The 14674-nt window shown below is 40.0% G+C and overlaps 1 protein-coding gene across 12 annotated transcripts in view; it reads right to left on the bottom strand.

The window, feature by feature from the left end:
• Positions 1-14674, bottom strand: part of LOC135489072 (myoferlin-like) — a 102077-nt gene that overhangs the window by 40740 nt on the left and 46663 nt on the right. For 9 of the 12 annotated variants that reach the window (XM_064774218.1, XM_064774219.1, XM_064774213.1 and 6 more), the window contains exons 14-26: positions 14498-14566; positions 14221-14264; positions 11827-11903; positions 9722-9736; positions 8394-8494; positions 7887-8100; positions 6615-6641; positions 5437-5639; positions 4760-4866; positions 3218-3244; positions 1802-1997; positions 1383-1535; positions 1023-1085 (exon numbers count right to left, since the gene is read on the bottom strand). In XM_064774218.1, the coding sequence (XP_064630288.1) occupies positions 1023-1085; positions 1383-1535; positions 1802-1997; positions 3218-3244; positions 4760-4866; positions 5437-5639; positions 6615-6641; positions 7887-8100; positions 8394-8494; positions 9722-9736; positions 11827-11903; positions 14221-14264; positions 14498-14566 (1296 nt within the window). Of the gene's footprint in view, positions 1-460; positions 476-1022; positions 1086-1382; positions 1536-1801; positions 1998-3217; positions 3245-4759; positions 4867-5436; positions 5640-6614; positions 6642-7886; positions 8101-8393; positions 8495-9721; positions 9737-11826; positions 11904-14220; positions 14265-14497; positions 14567-14674 lie in introns of all 12 variants that reach the window. The other 3 variants (XM_064774222.1, XM_064774223.1, XM_064774224.1) reach the window with 3 other exon arrangements.

Genomic DNA, 14674 nt, shown 5'->3' with positions numbered 1-14674 from the left:
TAAAAAAGATAGAACAAAATTACTTCCCATTAAACTTAAATTGACAATTGAAAATAAACTTATTTGGAAAAGGCCATACATTTCTTTCATGCAATCAACAAATTTGTTTTATAATATGTAAATGGCAAATATGTACGACCTTTTCAGTTAAAGATAAAAACTTAAACCATCGAAAAAAGTGTTTCATTGAAACTTTATATCAGCAGTGACTCAATACTGTGAAACCAAAAATTTGCCAGAAATACTTTTTCATGAGTTTTTTGTGAATTGTCTCAGAAGAAATAACAGAAATGACATGAAATGACTGAATATCGATCTCTACATTCTGGTCATAAAGATAAAGGGTTTTACAGTATGAGTGTACTCATTGATAAAACTTCACCCATGTCAATAGAAGGCAAGTTCTGATAGAAATGTTAAACACAAGCATTGCAAGCCGACCCTATTGTCATGGCCTTACCGCTGTGCTAGGCCACTGAAAAGGAACATCCATATATAAAATCAGTGATAAAGTAACATGAAAGGGATGGGTTAAGCAGCGCTCCACACTCATGACAAAACAATCACTGGTGACTGTATCTCAGACAAAATTCTTCATTGTGCGAAAAAAACACAAGTTTGTTCGAGTCTAAACATCTCTTTAACGCTCTCTTTCTGAGCCATTTTTTTGCCTGAGTGCAGAGCGCTATGTATAATCTGTGGAGGGGATTAGGATTGGCACAAAATGTCTGGTAGCAAAAGGATTCAGCAGTTGCACACTATTTGAGGAAAAGAAGCTGTTATTCACAGATGAGTTGAAACCTGAGTGACAGCTTCTTTCGCTTCTCTAGTGGAGCTGCTGAGGGTAAAGAATGAAGCAACACACGTAAGCTTACACAAAAGTGAATTAGTTACAATATCAGACTCTGGTCATATGTAACAAGGGAAATCTCACTCTCCTGGCCAAAAACCTAAGCTTAACCAAGGCTCTGTACAAAGGAGAAAGCAAATCTTGTAAAATGGGACAAAGAAAAGTCAGGTACCGGAGAACGATGTTTTTTTTTCTTTTTTCCGGTAGGCCCCTCAAAAACTGCTTGTTCAATGCACTTGGTTGAAGAAAAATCAAATCATGTTACGCAATTTTAATCGCAATCACAATGCAAAATCTTGTGTTACAACAGAGAGACTATACCACTGAAGAATAAACAACTACAATCTTGCATCTGAAGGGTTAAATTCACACAATTCTGATGAACCCTGAGCAGATCAGAATCCTGTAAATGTTAACTCTTGATTGTCAAGATGCTACAAACCAGACACTACCAGGACACTACATAATTCGGCAAACTACTAAGTCTAAAAACACATGATTCACAATCTTGCTCGAGACTTATCACACCTACCTTCAGGTAAATCGTCTGTTCTTTGCCACAGTTTTTCCCGCAGTTATCAGGGTTGGCCGAGTAGATGACATCGTAAGCCGGGATACGGAAGTACGCAATTCTCTTGTCGCCACTGATCATCCAGATCACAACGTCAGGCATGCTGTTCTGGGGCTGGATGAAATGAGGAAAATTACTTCGACATCGCTCATAACCGACTCCTAGACAATATTTGGCTGAAACGTGATGAAGGAGGGAAGCAGGGCAGTGGGAGTAAACCTCCTGTCCAGGAACGGGGTCAATCTCTCTGACATATCAATTCAAGACATGGCAGACTTCAGGTCAAACACACGACCCCTAAGATCACATCTGCTGATGTTAATTTTGAACATTGGTCTTGCCACTGAAACAGCCCTTCGATTCCAATACGATTCACAAACCTCTGTTGCAACATTCTTCAACTGTTCCATGTAGCCCTCCATCTCATGCATGGCCTCCTGCACGTCCGTGGCATTCTCACGCAGCTTCGACGCCTCTTTCTTGATGAACCGCAACTCGTTCTCACGGAGTGTCTGCACCATGCGGTCAAGGTCATTCTTGACACTCTGCCCTGGTGTGATATCCGGGAGCTTTTTGCTGAAAGATCAGGAGTTGAAACAGTGAGGAACGGTATTCATGAGACGTTAATTCAAGCGGGACCTATGGCAATGTTGACACTGGAACCTCAGCTTCTGTTCTTTAGCCCAACAAATTGTTTCCTACAACACTACTAAACTAAAGTTCTCGCCCAAACCTGCCCAATGTTTAAAACCAATGTAGATGGTGGGTCAAGAGATTAGACACTGATGAATAAGAAATGCAATATCCATTCTGCTCTCACTCCAAAATAATTTACGTGATAAAGGATTCAACTCTTTCTTGATCAATCCCTCCAGTGGTGGACAACTGTTGGACAACAAAATGGCCAACTTAGGAAGTCAGCCTTTCATGTTTCCGATACAATGTTGGACGTGTTATCCAAATCGACAAAGCCTTCAACCTACAGACTCTGCCAAGTTTGACCACTTGACAACAAGTGGTGCTCACAAGGTCATGGTCCACAAATGAACAGTCTAGGGATATGCAACCTAAGAGAGGCTGCATTCAGGGTCAAAGATGGGGTACACACATGGGAAGTGGGAAAAAATCAATTTGGATAAGGAACCAACCCAGAATTATACACAAGCATAAAAATGTTCACATACATTTCATCTATCATGTCTATACAAAATGTGCAGACCTTTTCAGCCAAAACACTCGACTTTCGTACGAACTTTTGGTTACCGCAGATTTTTCCTCTTCAAATTTTTCATTATTTGTCAACTGGTTTAAACTCAAAGCGTTATTCTCGGACCAACATTTTTTCTCCCCACCGAGATGAATGTATGAAAACAGTTACATCATCAATGGAATTCACCACTTGCAATGCAACGCCAAATAATTTTCAAAATAATATGTAAATTTTTTCCTGAAATTAATCGAGACAAAATTGCAGCAGCAAAAATCTTCGCCCAAAACTCAAATGTCTGGCTAAATGTGAAAAAAATCTTCTCCCTCATATTCTACTGTTCTTTTCACCTAAATTTGCCAAAGTCCATTGCCTTTAAAGGGAGACTATAATGTCTATAGTCTCCCTTTAAACGGCTTCCGCTGTCAGCATGAGTTACTCAGGATAACCCTCAGCAGGCTTTACAAGAGCAGACCGTAATTCTGGCAAAATGGGCAAAAGGAAAATTAACTAAATAATAATCAAATCCCATGCATTTTGCCTGTGTCTTCTATGAAATTAAGCACCAGAGCAGTTTATTTGGACAAACCTGGGTGGGTAAGTATCTTCCCATACACTACAAAACAAAGTCAGATACTCATATTTCAAACAAAAATTGGAAACCTCTCACCATTGTCAAAAAATTCAAATATTACAGAATTGATATCAAGAAAACATATCCATCAAGTCAACAGTGACTCCAAATACAGTTGCTCTATAAGAGTCGAAACAACGACTATGAAAGCAGTTTGGCAAAGAAAAGCAAAGATCTATTTTCTCCCCATAAATGTGCTCAAAATCTCTGCTGACAGAACGAGGCAGACTTCAATCGATGGCTCAAAAGCTCAGGAGGATATCACTTGTGGGGCTCATAAGCATAGGGAGAGATCCTGCAAACTGAATGTTACGGGCAAACTTTCTGCTCAGGGTTACACATCCTCAGGTGATAACTTGCAGAGAGTAGATTCTGATTATGAAGCAAGTTTATACAGCTGTCTTTACAGTCCAAAGCACAACTGACATCCCGTAAATCGCGTCATTGGTACGTGCTATGCAAGTCATCAGCAGCAAAAGGGTCAAATGGACAGGAATGGACAGATGATTATGTACACTGATACAGCCCTGGTCATAATTAACGTCATACCATGGACAATATTTCATGTAATTTTCGTGAAAAACTAGCAGTAGTGTTACCTCCAACTCTCCTAGCTATGAAAATGTATGATTGCAGTAGGTCAAAATGATGCACATAACTTCATTGTAAGAAAAAACTTAATTATGACCAGGACAATTGAGTCATGGTGACACTGCCAAACAGTCATTTTGGTAATTACTGTCCCACCTAAGAGTCAAATTCATTCATTCTATAACACCCATCAACCAGGTATTCTCTGATAGTCAAGATCTTATGTCAAATTCATGGATCAATCATGACACTCCATGGCAATTATTTTGATGCTAAAATCACCCGGCTAAAAGGGGAAGGTTCATTTTACAAGACTATTCTTTAAAACTTTTTGACTTTACCAATGACTGTATGGTGTGACCACATAACGTCAGTGGAAGGACAGAATTTGGATCAGGTACATGAACAATGAAGCTGATAAGCTAAATCTACAGATTCGAGCGTAACTTTGCACGGTCAGGTGATAGACTGATCTGCCTGAACTGACAGTATCCAATTACCTTATTGCACTGGAAGAAATACACAAAACAAACAAATGAAAAATCAAGATCAAATTGCTTTGCGTGAGTGTTCTCTGGGAAATGATCAGGTTCATTTTAGAAAATGTGTGAAAGGACTGGCTGATACTGCCAACACAGACTAACTAGGACATCAAATACATGTAGGTTGTTATAGAAGCACTTTGTCTACAGCATTAAAAGCATTAGGTCTCTCCTCTAGAAGCAGTTTTTCATTTCATACACCACTGACATCATTGCTGATAAAATCAAAAGACTAATTCTATGCCCTCATCTACAGCACTCCAACAAAACTGAGTGAAAAGTCTACTAAGTGCAAAACTCAATGAGAAGAAAACATTTGAACAGATATATTTGGAAAGTAAACAAACTTTTGAAGCTCACTTACTTGCAGTCAATAACCAGTTGGTCCAAAGCAGATATCAACAGCTGTGCTTGCTCAGGGGTTGGCAAGTTGGCCTTCAAGCCGAGTTTGACTTTGTCAATGTTGTCTTGCTGAAAACCGAATATATTTGTGCGTTAGTGTTAAATTGAGAACGATTTTAGCCAGCAATTTCATCTCTCATTTGAGCCATTTGATATCAAATGGTGAAGTAACCTGCAAATGAGTGACTTATATAAAGTAATAAAGGTAACAAGTGGTCGGACGGACTGACGGAGGAAGGGCATTTTCATGTCCCCCTTTCCGAGCGGAGCGACAGGACACTAAAGGTGCAGTATCAATGTTCCTCATTGACAGCACTTAAGACATCAGGGGAGAGTTTTTAAATACCTTGTTCAGCAAACCTTTTATTCTAAACTTTTTGAGCGGCTGTCGGAAAAAAATTTTTTTTTTTTTTTTGGAGATTTTTTGATTTCACGAACCCATCCTGGTAAAATTTCTGAGAGGCAATAAAATTAAAAAATTTTTTTTTTTTTTCGGAGATTTTTTGATTTCACGAACCCATCCTGGTAAAATTTCTGAGAGGCAATAAAATTTAAAAACAATTTTTTTTGACAATTTCCCATTTTTATGCATTTCTTGCTCCAGACTTCCACATCTTCTCAGGAAGGACTCAGACTCACCAATCTATCAATGATTTTCTGGATCATATTCAGTGCCTCCAGCCTGAAGGAGATGTCCTCCCAATGGGACTCGACCACCGTGCAGGGCTTGCTGTTGCCCCACGGCAAGAAGTAGTAGAACGTCCCGTCAAATACAGCGTTGGTTGGCTGCGTTGTTGACGAACTTGGCGGAACCCCGACGTCGAGTTTGTTACCATAGTTTCCTGTAAGAGACGAGATCATGAAGTTGTTTTGTTGACATGATGTTCTAGTTTCGTCTGACCAGAGTGGGAACCTTGGCCTGGGTCGCTGAGGCCACTGAGGGCTTCTCAAGGGTCAATCATCAAAAGAAGTAGCCGAGATTCCTCAATAACACTACACATGTATGACGACAAATGAAAGACTGCGGGAAGCCAAAGAGAAAATATATATAAATTTCTATTAGCATGCACAGAATCTTTAGAAAATTTACAACAAATTTTACAGCAAAATAATTGATTATACTAAAATACTTTAAATAATGCAAGAATTTTGGCAAGTTTTCTTTGAAATCTGGGTGCAGATATGGGTCTTTTCTAGGTTAGTTCTTTATGTGTTAGACAGCCTGAGAAGCTTAGCACCTAACTCTACACATGTGAGAAGCAACTCTCAAAATATTGCAAGTACCTGCAATTAACTCTACTAGTAGGAGAATTCTACCATGTAAAATAGAGTACATGTTTGTACATGTAGCCCGAAAGTCACCAGCAAGACAATAGTGTCACTTTTTCATATCACTCAAAATGTTAAGGATACACAAAGTCATGTTTGGTGTGTAAGGGGGAAGTGCATTGGAAGTTTCATCCAATATTCAGATCTCGTCCGTTAAAAGAAATACAGAGAATAAAGATCACAACATGAAAGTATACACAATATCTGAAGGATCAAACCCCAGCTGTCTTTAGGCAAGGTGGAGCGGACCTACAGCTCGGTATTTGTGACAAGTTGTAACACGGTATGGAAGCAGCTTCAACAATGTAAACCCAAATTAAAAAGTGCCCTGGTCTCATTTCACTGCAACACTGGTCCCTCTAGAACACATTTGCCAAACTTCTCTCACATTTTCTCACATCAATTCACCACACGACAGATATTGTGCCTACTTTTAACTACACTTTGAGAACACATGAAGCTCAGCACGCTTAATGCTCCGTACAAACCTGCCTCAGTTTTACTCCCATAACATCCTGTAACACAACATGACAGTCAACACAAATAGGAGAGGAGAGGTGAAAGACAGATGATCAGAAGATCTTTCAAAGGTATTTTACGCTGACAAGTATGCCAGCTTTATATAGCACTTTACCTGACCAGGTTCTGTATCAATGTGCTGTATAAAGACAGGTCATTTTACCCACGGTAATCCAATAGTTCTATCTTTTTTCCACACAGGTTCTCCTCCAGTTACTAACAGACGTTTCACATGGTATCTCAACAGATGTCCCTTTTTCCATACAGGTCCTTTTTCAGTAACAGCTGTTTCATATGGTATCCTAGCATGTCTCCCCCTTTTAACCATACAGATGTCCCTCCTTTTACTAACAGCCATTTGACATGTAATCCTATTAGGTCTCCCCTCTTTTCCACTTAGGTGCCCCTCTTTTCCACTTAGGTGGCCCTCTTGTCCACTTAGGTGCCCCTCTTTTCCACTTAGGCGGCCCTCTTGTCCACTTAGGTGCCCCTCTTTTCCACTTAGGCGGCCCTCTTGTCCACTTAGGTGCCCCTCTTTTCCACTTAGGTGGCCCTCTTGTCCACTTAGGTGCCCCTCTTTTCCACTTAGGCGGCCCTCTTGTCCACTTAGGTGCCCCTCTTTTCCACTTAGGCGGCCCTCTTGTCCACTTAGGTGCCCCTCTTTTCCACTTAGGTGGCCCTCTTGTCCACTTAGGTGCCCCTCTTTTCCACTTAGGTGGACCTCTTTTCCACTTAGGTGGCCCTCTTTTCCACTTAGGTGGCCCTCTTGTCCACTTAGGTGCCCCTCTTTTCCACTTAGGTGGCCCTCTTGTCCACTTAGGTGGACCTCTTTTCCACTTAGGTGGCCCTCTTGTCCACTTAGGTGCCCCTCTTTTCCACTTAGGCGGCCCTCTTTTTATTCAATTCTCAATAGGTGTAAGATAAGTCGTACAAAAGTTATCACAAGTAAAGCTTCAGTAGTGCAGTGCAAGACAAGAGTGCTAAGTAGACGGATATTCCTCCAAAACAAAACATTATCATATAGGAAAAATCCTCTCCACATTACACAAGTATTTACAAAGAACAACCCATCACCAACTAAACACTGTTCAGTACAACTTGCTTCTGGCAAATTGGCAAAAAGACATTTTCACACTTGATACTTTCAGTCATTTGCCAGGGACAAGTTACAAGAACATTTACCCATTAACCACCAATTAAAAAAAGATTTCACCTGAGTTTATCATCAACCAAAAGCTTACCTATGCTAACTTCAAATTCGACTGGCGCATCAATAGCTTGGATCATAGTGGCATTCAGGAAGGCACAATGTAAGCGGTACTTCCTCCGACGCAAGAACTTGCCGGCTCGAAGGACAAAGTCATTGTTCAAGTCCTCGACGTCGACCTCGGGCATCTCACCAAGTTTGGTCTGGAGTTCCACAATCGCACGCCCTCTATACGCACATCCCTCACCCTGGAAGAGCCATCATGAGATTCTACTCAAATTCATGAAAAAACGCCACTAGACGCAAATCAAGCCTAAAATGGCTGAGAAATGTTGTCAGTATTTGTACACAACGGGATTGTCTCAATTTATATTAAGTACATATTTACAGAAAGTCGAATTCAATTTTCAACTTTTTGAATTAAAGGAATAGGCTTTTTAACCACATTAGTATTGGCTTCTTGCTCTTAAATGTAAGCTGAATCTAATGGCATCCGTACAACTCTATAAAATGATTTGTCCATGATGATTTTTAACCTTACCTTTCCCAGATTAAGATCTTCATACTCATCAGGGAGGTCAGAATACTCTCTTGGCGAACCGTAGAAGTTCACATAGCAGGGTCCAAAGCATGGCAAGAAACCTTAATAAGGAAAATAAAGTCACTCAGTACAAAGAATGGATCTGAAACCCGAATGGATGACTGAAGACTTCTTGAGCTTCAATGTAGTAGATGAGGTACTTGCTCTTTACAAATTGGATTGGTGACTTCACTTTAGGTACAATAGTAAACAGTTTACCAATTAATTTCTTCCTCTCACATGTTATGAAACAGTTTCCCATGTTTACTGTCAAGAAGACATTTCATACTCGGCTCAGCTACGAGAGAAAGTACGCTTATTACTTCCAAGGATAATTGTGATCAGTTTCCAACAGATTTTAAAGTTTACAACCAAACAATATAGGATATTTTGGAATATTTCTTCATCAAAGGGTAAACATAAGCACACATGCATGGGTAGCATTCACAACCATCTCCACAATCAGCAGCTCGCATCTAGAGGCCATGCACATGATGTCATCATTACTAAAAACACCAGCATGGACATCAAATTTACCTATCGACCCACGTGGCACACTTTAGCGACGAAACAACGATGGCAGGAGTGAAGCGTGGCAACCTCAACAATGATGTCATTTACACCCTGGCCACTTATGACAGCAGGGTATCAAGGACACGGACTGATCTCCAAAATGCCCCTCCAAATGATGTCACTGCATGACCTCTATAGCAGATAGCTTCCATCACTTCACCACCTGCACAAAGTCAGATGATGTCAAGCAAGTCTCACTCTATTTGGATATTCTGGGACACGTTGGACAACCCACATTAGGACGTGAGCCTGAACATCCCGGGCCAGTCAAGCACACATGCAATCCACCACCTCTTCTATCTCACTCTGTATGACAAGGCACCTATCAGGGCCAAGATCAAAAGGTCGTACCCTAAACCTCTGGCCACCACATCCATCAACAAGAAGATCCAATGTCACTTTCCTCCCCGACAGGAAGATAATTTGGCTGACGATACTTCACCAGAACCTCACACCACTTTCTTCAAATGATCGCCCCCAACTCATACATGTTTGAAAGCAACTACACTACGAAGAATCCAGAGGCCTCCAGATAGGTCCGAGTGACTTGGCCAGCAGTCCGATGGCCCCATGAACCACCAACACCTACTCCACCCATCACCAGGTTTATCATATCTTCGGCAATCGACTGCTTGAGGTGGCATAATTCGAACAAGGCATTTGAATTACCACATAAACCAGGCACAACATGCATATATTATGTTAATAAACTTTACCCTCATCTCCTTTATCTGTTGTTAATCCATACGAGATTAGCATGAACAAAAGATTAGCATCAATTAGTAAACAAGCAATGGTTAGCGATCTACCATCAATCAACAATTTGCACAAACCAGTTTATTTTGTTAGCCACACCTGTGTTTGAGAAAGCGAATATCTTCAGGACTTACAGGAAATGTTACTATGTTCAAGGCCCAACAACAGTACTCCCAGTGCCAAAAAAAATCATGTTTTCAGGACCAATAAACTTTCGATCATGTGATGAATCGAGTGTTGCATGACGTCTTGGGTTACGTCTGACGTAGCTTGTGACGTCATGCAACACGAGATTTCTCATGTGCTTGGAAGTTTTTTGGCCCCAAAGCCAGTTTTCTCCACTGTGAGCAATGCAAGCGGCAAGACCTGTAGTCATAAAGGCCATCTACTCGATCAGTTGATTAACAGAATTAGTAACAGAGTAGAATACCGCTACTGCAATGCCAATCTGATTCCTTAGCTTAAAAACACAGGAAGTAAAATAGCTTCATAGTTTTAATGTGTAACGTAGAAACCTAGATGAATAACATTAACTGCATGTCTTACAGGCATGCATCATGGTCATACAGTCCTGGTCACAACTAACACCACCTTAAGCTTTGCACAGATTGTCTTAATTCGGGCTCCTACCAGAGACTTGAATTAGAGTGGCTTCCGCACAAGCTAAGCATCATCTGTAATTACGTAGCTTGTTACCAGACTGTGTTCCATGAGATAGGGGATGTTAATTGTGACCAGTACTGTTGATATACCCTATCGAAGGAAACAGATGTAAACATGCATTTGAAATATCTGAATCAGTAACCCTTTTCCTAGAAATAAACCAAGTACACACTAAGCATATGATACTTCTTTTCTTAAGTAGATGATTGTTTTTGGCGTTTTTGAGTGCAGTGGGCTTGGTAAATGAAAACAAAAAAAGTTGTGATTTTTTTCCAGTTTTCGGCGATTTTGGGTGTGGTGGGCTTGCTAAATGAAAAAAACAAATTTAATTTTTTTTCCGGTTTTTGGCGATTTTGTGTGTGGTGGGCTTGCTAAATGAAAAAAAAAAATTTTAATTTGGACTTTTCAACTTTTTTTTTCAACTTTCAGTCAGTTCAAAATTTTGAAAAATTTTCTAAGTCAAAAAAGTTTTGGGACTGATGATGTTGGTTCATTTTGAGCAGAAAAAAAAAAGTTTCACCTAAGTTTGAATAAAATGATTGAAAAGAAAGATCTGTGTTCTGTTATATGTGTGCTTGGCTGTGAAATGTAAAAAGTCTGGGTCGTGCAAGAATCCCAACAAAATCCTAAATAATTTCAAATCAGATTGATATAAGTATGTGATACAAGTAATGTTTTGACTTTGCACAAAGGTTCAGCTCTGTCCCAAAAGACAGGTGTCGAGGTCTAAAAGGATTTTAAACACCCTTGAGTAAGTTTATGGTAGGTCTATATGCTGGAGTCAATGGCAAATTTAAAGTATGAGGATTTCAAAGAAAATTGGTGTAGAGGTAGGATGGAGAATACACAAAGGTGTACACCGATATTTAAAATAATGAAGTCGTTACACCGACTAAAATAATAAATCCAAGATGACCCAATGTTTCAACGAGGATCACAAAGGTACCTCAAGTGTACCAGCCCTGATAAGAAACAAACGTGCACTAAAAATAGATTCGAGTAATTAATTCTCACCGTGTAAAAATTTGATATGAAAAAGGACATATTTAAAAATTAAACAACATTCATGTTATAAGGTTTGAAGATATTTGAAATGTAGCCAGTATAACAATGTCACCTCATCTGAGCACATCTTCCTGGTGATAGGCCTAAAAACTAACTGATCACTGCATGAAAGTTGTGGATTACATTTTCAGTAAATATTAGCAATATCGTTCCATAGTTGTTGGAAAGTTTACTGAAAATTAATCACACACTTTCACGCTTAGCAGCTTGACCACAAAGGGAAAGTCCTCTTCATCAACACTTTCACTGATGTACTTTGAGAAGATGTTGATCAAAATGGCTACTCCTAAAGCAACACTGACAACATGCAGAGTTTGTTAGAAAATTAGACATTCACCGCCATCTCCTTGTGCCGAGACCTGGGACAGCGCAATGGTCGTTGTTCCGATCGGGTCATCTTCTGTTAGTCGATCCCTAATTAACACAAACAGATTATCGTTAGTAAGGTTTGATTGGAGGTTAATTAGTAAGGTCATCGTAGTGGTCAGGGTAATGCTCACAGCACAAGGGTTGGTGAACTTCAAAACTTCCCATAAACTTATAAAACAAGCCTCATCAACAACACTTTCAAGATGTGCATTTTGTAGACACCCTGACTACCAACAATGACCTCACTATTTTGTTAAAACTCTTACTTTGTTACATTCAACGGATCCGACACCCTTCCAACAAGCCATGCAAAAGTCTATCACAGTACCAATACCCATAATGCACTTCACCTGGACATGCTGGCGGTGATTCTTAAACCCAGAATTAAGACCATCAACATTCAGTTCAGTTGGCAACGAACGGGTTTGTGGATGGAAAATGCCAACATACAGGAATATTGGACAAACCTATTGTAGTATCAACACACATTTAGCTACAGGCTAACACTCAAGAGGAGAAGGTCAAATCAAACAACAGGATGATATACTCTGAGTTACCCATTCACACACTAGGACATCACAGACACAACATCACAGGATAGCTGGCCATCATTGGCACCAACTCGAAACCACAGCTACACACTCATTTGTCTCGAGGAAACATACAACAACACAGACATCATCAAACACAGCACTGAAAACCACAAGATCTTGGGTTTGGGTAGGGTGCACACAACTTGCTATGTCTCATTGATGAATTGGAACTCGTTTTTTTTGCTGATGATAAGCTCGATAGCTGAATTATCTTTCATATACAGCACTCAATAAAGTGACTGACAATTCTTAACTCTGTGCTGCACACCATCTTAAGAGATACGATACATCATCCCAATCCATTAACAAAACATAGCAAATCCCGGCACAAATTTGGAGCCATCACCAACCGATATCTTCAGCGAATGAGGAGATTTCGGACACTTTCAAGACATAGGTCCCCAAGGCATCATCACCGGTGATTCTGTCCCTGAGAGGAAAAGAGGATGAAAACATGCAGAGAGAAGATGAGAACCAGGTGTACTGAGAATAACTGATCCATCAAAAAGATCAATGCAGATTTTGACCAATGCAATGTTTACGACGAGTCTCATAACAATTTCTGTACAGGGCGAACTTCTTGAAACAACGCCAGACATTCCATGGGGTTATTGTATTGTACGCGCCGGTCACCGATCCAAAGGTTGACCACGCTCAACGTTGCTTAACTTCCACTCTGGGGCCAACGCGCCAACCACTGGGCCATAAAGGAATTCCCTCATGGCCGGCGGGTTAAGCCGTGCCATATACCTGGGGGTACTATACAGTTATCCTCATGCAGCCCCACACTCAGGAAAAGACTAACTTAGAGCAAGGAAGTTTTATTCTAACTTGCTTTAGAGCAGTTCAGGGAAATGGCCCTCGGATTCAGTCAAACTACGTAAGTCCACTTTGAAATGAGGTAACAGGCAAATTTGAATTGAACTGACAAACTGTCATTCTCTATACACCTTATCACTGGAAGAGAACACATTTAAATTTGATAAGAAATAGGACTGAGGACTGTGCAGTCTTTTCTAAAAGATAATCCACTTTCAACAGCTCTACAATTTTCGATATTTTGCAAATACCTTACCATCTTGTGTATCCAATACACCACTTTTCAACAATCATGACTTCATGTGGAAGTGATCAACAGACTGGGGCCATCACCACCTACCAAGCACCTGGGACAGGCTCCAAGATAGCCCACACCCAAACTACTGCAATATCACTTCTACATGAAGTCTGACAAGGTTCAATTGGTACATATATCATTTGAAGGGTTTTCAGAAAAACTCATCACATTTGAAGGTAATGAAATATCTATGATTCATTCAATTCTTCCAAAATGCACCGGCTCATTCAATGATAGAGATGTGCAACCACCTAGATAGATGAAATTCATGCAGACGACCCTTATTTTTCATTTGAGAAAATGGCCACAAATAAGCATTACATGTAAGAATTCACAAGACATTGAGTAAAATGTATTGAAGATTTTGAAAAACTACTTTTACAAAAATACATACAAATCTTAAGAGAAGTCTACAAAACACTTATAAGAAATATAGAACAAATATCAAAGCGTTTAACTTCTCTGACTGATAGAGTGATATTCAAAGCCCATTGCCTCCACAAACTTAAGCTAGTAGAGGGCATGCGGGACTTATCAACAAAAGCCATCATCAGTTTTGAGCATCTACTTTTTCAAATAGCAAAGTATAGATTATTTAAATATACTTCAAATTTTCGCCAAAAATTGTTCTGGCAGACGTCACACAACTTACCAATCCTTGATTTGAAGCTTTATGCGTTCACACATCGAGGGAAACTGGAAAACCAACAGAATGAAATCAAGCAACCCCCGATTTGTGACATACACCCTTCTACCTTCAGCATGAACCGTTGTAAACAGTGGACCCGATTCTCTCCCATCACATCTGTCAAAGGATGAGTGCATTGGTCCATTCCAAGGTCATTTTCTTCAAATAACAGATCATTGCTCAGTAACGTTTATTAACTTAAAAAAACCTGCCAAGATGCACTTCACAATCTTTAACTTACCCTCAATCCTAATCTCAGCTCCTGGTTAAATTCTGGGTGATCACATGAGTACATGATCTTTGTTCGCACCTGCAATGAAAACATACAATGTCAGTACAATCAATGATACATGTCCATCATCCTGGCATCCTTCAAAGTGGGATGAGAACTTTTACGTGCCACTACGGTTCATTGGGA

The sequence above is a fragment of the Lineus longissimus genome, chromosome 6 (genome assembly GCF_910592395.1).
Source record: "Lineus longissimus chromosome 6, tnLinLong1.2, whole genome shotgun sequence".
Classification (NCBI taxonomy): Eukaryota; Metazoa; Nemertea; class Pilidiophora; order Heteronemertea; family Lineidae; genus Lineus; species Lineus longissimus.
Note: the sequence above shows the minus strand (reverse complement) of the source record. Positions and strands in the feature narration are given on the sequence as shown.